The sequence below is a fragment of the Phaethon lepturus genome, unplaced genomic scaffold, assembly GCF_000687285.1.
Source record: "Phaethon lepturus isolate BGI_N335 unplaced genomic scaffold, ASM68728v1 scaffold12835, whole genome shotgun sequence".
Classification (NCBI taxonomy): domain Eukaryota; kingdom Metazoa; phylum Chordata; class Aves; order Phaethontiformes; family Phaethontidae; genus Phaethon; species Phaethon lepturus.
Window position 1 is genome coordinate 73,325 of NW_010539937.1, and position 7,173 is coordinate 80,497.

Below are 7,173 nucleotides of genomic sequence, written 5' to 3' on the forward strand. Positions count from 1 at the left end.
CAGCTTCCTTAAAATACAGCTACTTCTATAAAGCTATTGGTGGTGTAGAGCCCTTTCACTGAGGGGAAAAACTGCAAATCATTTTAACAGACACTCACACTTCACTTATTTTTTCTAGCAAGAGGACTGGAAAATTAATGTAATTATTTTTTACGATATTATTTTCTTCCAGTAATGGATCGAGACCATCACTTTTCAACTGATCATTTTAACTTAAAAAAATTACAGTGAAGAAAAAAGAGGGTAAAAAATTACTCTTCCCTCATAATTGCTTTTCAGATTTCTCAAGTCTGCTTGAGCAAGTCAAGAGAGGAAGGTAATGCCTTGCTACAACTTAAGAAACATCATAACATTATTCATCATCAGTTAAGCTATGAGGAGAACATATTTGTCATTAATTCAGATGAGAAGCCCTCCTTTCACTGATTAAGGCAATGATAAAAAATAACATTATAAATCACTAAATCAAACTTTTCAAATCAATCAAACATTTTAAATATCTTCATTCCACTAAATTCCACCTCTCTCTATTAATGCTTAACATGTTTTAAAAAAATAATCTTAAAAAGTATTTAAAAAATATGTAAGAAGCCTCATATAAACATGTGGCCTGAAAACAGTAAGTGTTGCTATGGAGTCAATTATTCTCTTGCTCTCATTACTGTAAAAACTACAAACATTTTATCATCCTATAAATGGCACTGGTTTAGTTGTATTTTTAGCATAGAGACTACCATTAAAACCTAAAAGTTGATCTTAGAGCCTTTCCTCATAAACAAGACCATTAAAAAGCGCTAAAAATTTCTATAACAGGTTACTCCACTACCAGATTCTTCAGAAGTAACTGTTTAATTAACAGAACAATTTAATTCATTCTTAAGAATTAATGTTTTTTTTAAGATGAATATTGATTTTGTCTTTCGCTTATTGTTTTCTGCCACAAAATGTTTAAGGCTTTGATCAAATGGTAATTTTCTGAACAGCTAACACACTACAGCAAAAAGGACAGCATGAGCTATGCTTTCAAGGAAGAATACTTATGCTGTATTATCATTAGCATCCAGACTGATGAAAAAGTAGTACACATTAGCAAAAGCGAGAAGCAAGACACCAAGAACACTTATCTTAGGTATTGCCTACCTGCAACACTGTCATGTGGTGACGGCGAAATAGAGCAGCACACAGCTCCCCAGGCATCATTTTAATAGTGTTTGGTACTACAAGAATAGAGGCTCCGCTTGTCAGAGCAATGAACAACTCAACTACAGATGGGTCAAATGTTAGAGGAGAAGCCAGGAACAGCATATCATCCTGGGTGATCTCAAATATGGATCTAAAATAAGAAAGCTAGGAATTACAAATCTGATGCATGTTGTTAAAAAAATTTCCAAACTGGAAGAGCAGCATGAAAGGAATGTGCTTCAGCAAAGCTAAGGTCTCAAGGGCTACTCTGAATATATAGGCATATGCCAGCCAGACAATTTGAGCAAGAGCTTCTACATCAAGACTGTAACTACTGATTAAGCTAACGAGGTCCTTTACAAAGATATCCACCACATTACACAGCAGTACAGTGCTCTGAAAGGCATATTTCAAATCATGGATACTCATTAAAAAAAAGTGTTATTTTCCACAATAGATTTTTTTTAGAAAGTACTAAATGAAACAGAAAGAAACCCACGTAGCCTAAAAAGTAATTAGGACTTTAAAACTACAGAACACACTAAATATAACTGTGAACGATTAATTAACTTTGTTATCTATTTCTTTTAAGCCGCAAGCCAGAATACAATACTTATAGCACCAGCGTATTATTTGAAGTACATCCCTCAAAAAATCAGGTAAAGCACCATTTAAACATTAAAAATAACATTTAAGAGAAACAAAATTTTCTATGATGCTATTTAGGAAACAACAGAAACAAACACAAAGAAACCTGAAAAGGCAGGGAAGGAGGAAGAAGTGAAGCAGTGTTAGCAAAAATGCAATCTACGCTCCTCTGAAGTATTAAGACAGTCCCTAAACGTCAAATTTGTAAAAGCATTCAAAAAGAAAACTGGAAACTGCACTTACTTAAGATGTTGAATATTTGGCACTATACACTTATGAGGCACTCTGACTATTTTGGGGATCCCTGTCGTTCCTGATGTATGCAAGACGTATGCTAAAGAATATTTCTTTAGCATGTATCTTCCTTCTGATGATTTTACTTCAGTTTGATCTGGGCAAACAGTATATCCTGGCTGTGAGTTACCCCTAGCTTTGAAAGGTTCATATTTACTTTTCACATCATCTACTTGTGAATTTAAATCAGTGTTGCTCGAGCTCATTTGGAAGAGAGTTAAACCAATATGTTCTATTGTGGAAGAACTGTGGTAAAACCAACCAACATGGGACATCTGGAATTTCTGTAAAAGAAAATAAACAATTTAAACAGCAGAACTCCGGACACACTGTTATTGTTCTACGGCATGCAATGCAATATGAAACAGTGTTTCATACAAATAAGCTGTGATTTTTCATGCCTCTACTTTTCACAGACACACATCAGAATTTTATGCTTATGTATTTTTATACATTAAATATGAGTGAACACAGACTTTATAAATGCGAAATAAACAACTGTGAGCAAATAATGAAAAGAAAGATACAGAAAATAAAATATAAAAGAAAAAAAAAGATTAAAAAAGAAAATATACAAAAGAATTCTGCAGAAGACAAAGAACTCTGAATTACAACTAGATGGCCCAATCTTGTCTATTCCCTTCGCAATCAGTGAGGGTACAAGATTTGAGGGGAGTTGGACAAAAGGAAACCAAAGAGTTAATGGAATTATTTTCAACTATTGCAAAGATTTCCAACTCTCAACCTTCATCTATGGACAAACAATCCTGGAAAAGCCTTCCAATGCCAGTGCTCAACAAGCATGCCTGGACAGCACTGTAATAGGAAAGCAGGCAATTTTTTTGAACAGGAGGAGAAACACTTTGTACTTCTAATTTTACAGATGTTCTTTTCTTAATGAGAAAGACAACCTCTTGGCATCAAGAAACAAAACCACCCCATCCAAGCTTATTAAAACAGCAGAGAAACTAAATAGCTAGATGTTTCTAAACTGCCGTTTAATGCTTCCTGTAGAAGCCTGAACACTTACATTTATCTTGTCATTCTCAACGAGAATATACTGAAGATTGCTTTTCTTCATGAAATAAGCAGATAACATTGGTGGTGCATCTGGATCAATAGGCGAATAGGCAGCTGGAACCTGAAGGATTCTAACAAGCCAAAAATGTTTTAAACATATAAAAAATTTAAGAAAATCCTCTTAAAAGTCACTGTTTCTTTTATACTGCAGTTAGTTCCCAGAGCCAGAAACTGTAGTCATAGTAAGACTTTCAAAGATTTTTGTTAGAAATAAAGTAAGAAGCAAATTACAATTAGTGTTGCCTTTTGGTATTTTACAGCAAGGAAAAAGATTAAGCTAGATGAAAACATTCAAAATTCTTCCTGGCAAAGAAGGCTGATGATGGCAAAGGTATCACTGACATCACCTGCACCACATTTTAAAAGCTTCTGCTATTGACTAGGAACAACTACAAGCTTTTTTCTTTACACATATGCAACATGTATAAACATATTTCAAAACCACTGCACAAGTCTGCACACTGAAAACACCTTCTGTTCTCACTAGTCTAAAGAACCCAGCATAAGAAAATCTGAGCACGTACTGGAATTTCATCCCTAATATACAGAGGCACACAAAGTATCGCTCTCATTCACTGCGCTCTACATCATAGTCCTTCCTCAACAGTTGCTCACTGCAATTCCCCCCTCTAGTGGCTCCGTTTGATAAAGACAAACACTTGAATTTATTAATGCCACAAAATGCCAAGATGAGTAAGTGGCGACTAAAACATGAACAGTTCCCATAAATCTTCACATTTCTTCTAAGGCTGGGTTCCCACGTACAATTAGTTATATTTCCTCTTTGTGCAAGTGATTTGTCACTGCAGTTGTGACGAGATCTAGAACGATGACTTGGAAACCGCAGCATGCTGCATACTTGAACAGCCACTGGAATCAGCAAGCACCTAAGCCTGCCCTGCATCATATATAGCAATTAATTACTCAGCAATGATAGCTGTAGGAATCAAAACTCCCCAGTAGTTTCCAGTCAGACAGCAAAAGAAAAATGTGTTGCTGCTCAGCTGATCAGGATGTAAGATAAATCAGGTTGGAAGGGACCTCTGGATGTCTCATCCAGCCTCCTGCTCAAGCAGGGCAGCTGTGACACCAGACCAGGTTGTTCAGGACTTTTGCCAGTCAGGTCCTGAAAACCTCCAGGGATAGTGCCTGCACAACATCCCTGGGCAACCTCCTCCACTGCTGGACTGCAGGAAAGGTGTTTCCTGATGAGTGTAAAAGTTCCTCAGCCCTTCTGGAAGGTTTATGATTAACTCACTCCACTGAAATCTTTATAGTCAACTGCGATACATCTTCTTGTGCTATTATGTATTTTAGGTGCAGTGTAACAATAGGAAAACACTGACACAGATCATCCCCCTAAGGAAGCAAAACTGCTGCTGTACACATCAGCTAAAGAAAATAAGCTTGCAATGCTGGGATTATATATTACATTAATGCAATGGATATAAAAGATACATATATAAAGGATACCAACATTAGAATGCATCAGCAGAAGTACGATTTTTTTAAATTGCTGAATTAACATGAGTGTTGAGATCACAAACATTTCAATCTCCTAGCCATTAAATAATCAATGTCACTTTAGTGCTGCCTTGCTCATTACTTTTTTCTACAATATTTGTAATGGAACTGTAACTGTATAATCAATTAGCTTAAAGCATGAAATTTGTTTTCAATGCATTTTTTTTTGCAAGACAAGAACACATTAAAAAACCTGCATACTCCTTTTTTTGTATATATACATTTATTCTGTTAGATCACTTCCATTTTTAAACAAGCACAAAGATACTAGTAATTATTTTTATATTTCTATAAATATGCTTAATCAAACACTTTTTAAAAAATGGGTAGTTACACACACTTTAAATCAATGAACTTAAGATTCAAAAAAACTTCAGCAGTGGCTTTTCCAAACATTATAATACTGCCATCTTTTTTTCTTAAAGAGTGCAAGGCTCCAGTGTCTCTTGGCTGTATTACTATGGTATTACTGCATTTTAGTTGTTACTAAAAATATAAACAAACTGCAAATTTGCTTTAACAGACATGACCCTTAAAACAAAAATTGCAAGCATTCAAACCATTACCCTAAGATCCAAGATGGTAAGTTTATTCCTGGATAGCAGTAAAGGCCTACTTCACATTTTCCTTGCTGATCACAGTGCTTTTGAAGAAAAGCTGTTAATTCCATCGCAAGCTTAACCACTGTCGCATATGTGTAGAAAGTTGGAGGTTTGTCATTGCATTCATCGAACCAAACTGCTTTTCTATCAGGGTACAGGCTAGCTGCCCGATTCATCAGCTCCTGAAGAGTCATCTCAGCTGCCTATCTTCAGCGTCCCTGAAAGATGAACAAACCAGACTGCATTGTCACTTTCTAACTTCTAATATTTCAGTCAAATTATCTAAGCACACAAACACTACCAAATAGGTATAACGATACTTGGCAGAAAACATGCAGCTTCACCACACCTTATACTGCAAAAGTGTAAAGCTTAATACTTCTGCCGTTTACCGTGGGTCTTGCCCTATGGCCCAGGATACAGGAATTCACTAAGATTTCATTGCCCAGAGGTAGTTGGTTCCTCACCATTACACCTTTAAAACTGGGCACAACTGAATTACTAACTTTATTAACACAACTTAATTTAAAATCAGATTGTGAAATACGAATCTTTCCCTTTCAAGCACTAAACCCAACGCGACGCTTCCCAAGGCTCGCAGCGTACTGTCTCTGCCCTACGGGCCTTCCCGTCACGCCCGTACCAGGTGACGGAGCCGCCGACAGGAAGGTTCCGGGCTAAGGCCGCCTCTCGCCTCCGCTGCGGTCCCGGCTCCTCCACGCGCCCGGCACGCTCAAAGCCCCCCGTTTTCACACACGGCCTGGCCGCTCCCAGGGTGGGCGGCTGCGCCACAAGCATCGCGGGAGTTCTGCAGGACGGACGCCATCAGCGCGGGCCCACCGACCGTTGCCGCTGGGCCCAACGTCCGGGGCTCGCAAGAACGGCCAAGCCACAGAAACCCCCACCTGAAGCAGCAGCGAGCAGCATCTCCCAGCGCCCTCCTTTGCTCCGCCGCCACCTAGCAACGCGAAGGTCAGCGCTTCTGATTGGCCGGACAACGTTTGTCCTGCCCGACTCTGCAGTAACACCTCCTCTCATTGGCTGATAGCGGTCGCGCTGTTTTGGCATCTACAAGCTGCGCCCCGTCCGCCGGCGGCCTGTGCGGGGCAGCGCCATTTTTTCCTGCGGGTGAGGGTAACAGCGAGTGCGCCAGTGCCCTCCCAGCTCTCCGGCAGTTTTTCTTCAGACAAGAGACTAAAAGAAACGCAGGGGGCAGGGGTGAAGGGCAAGGTTCCCCTGCCACGCTCACAGAAACTCGCCTCTGTCTCTGTGTGCCCCCTTCCCTACCCCCGGAGGTGGTACGGGCCTTCCTGCCCGTGCTATTGCTGTTGGGACGAGGCAAGTACGTTATTTCCGGGGGCGTACGGAGTGGTCAGCCGTTGCGGCGGGTGATAACACTTCGCTCCACGGCCGAGCTGCGGCGGCGGGGAGTGAGGCCCGGAACAGCTCCTGGCGGGGCGAACGGGGACGGTCGGGGCGTGCTTCCCCCTCGGGTGGGTTTTAGAGGGGCCAGCAGGGAGGGAGGGTGAAGGCAACGGGAGCCGGCGTTGGGAGGAGCCACCGGTAATGCGCTGGTATATCGGCCGCGTGCGGGATAGGAGGTTATTATATAAGATTATTACATTTCGTCTCTTAATACAGGAGACGAAATTACTTGCTCCAGCTTCCAGGGCGCTTTCAAGGTGACTTCATTAAAGAAACCTTCGATGTGCAATGCCGGCGAGTGCAGCGAAGGGAGAGAGAACGAGAAGGCCAGTTCATAACCATTTTTAATATTGCGCATGGGAGAAGTTAGACATTAGCTTTCTACTGAAACCAGGACAGTCACGTTTTGTAAATGGTA

General features: G+C 40.3%; 1 protein-coding gene across 1 annotated transcript in view; it reads right to left on the reverse strand.

The window, feature by feature from the left end:
* AASDH (aminoadipate-semialdehyde dehydrogenase) overlaps positions 1 to 5,524 on the reverse strand; it is an 18,385-nt gene extending 12,861 nt beyond the window's left edge. The window contains exons 1-4 of the mRNA XM_010287293.1: positions 5,295 to 5,524; positions 3,155 to 3,275; positions 2,074 to 2,408; positions 1,141 to 1,333 (exon numbers count right to left, since the gene is read on the reverse strand). Of these exons, the coding sequence (XP_010285595.1) occupies positions 1,141 to 1,333; positions 2,074 to 2,408; positions 3,155 to 3,275; positions 5,295 to 5,524 (879 nt within the window). The remainder of the gene's footprint in view (positions 1 to 1,140; positions 1,334 to 2,073; positions 2,409 to 3,154; positions 3,276 to 5,294) is intronic.
* Positions 5,525 to 7,173: the final 1,649 nt, after the last annotated feature.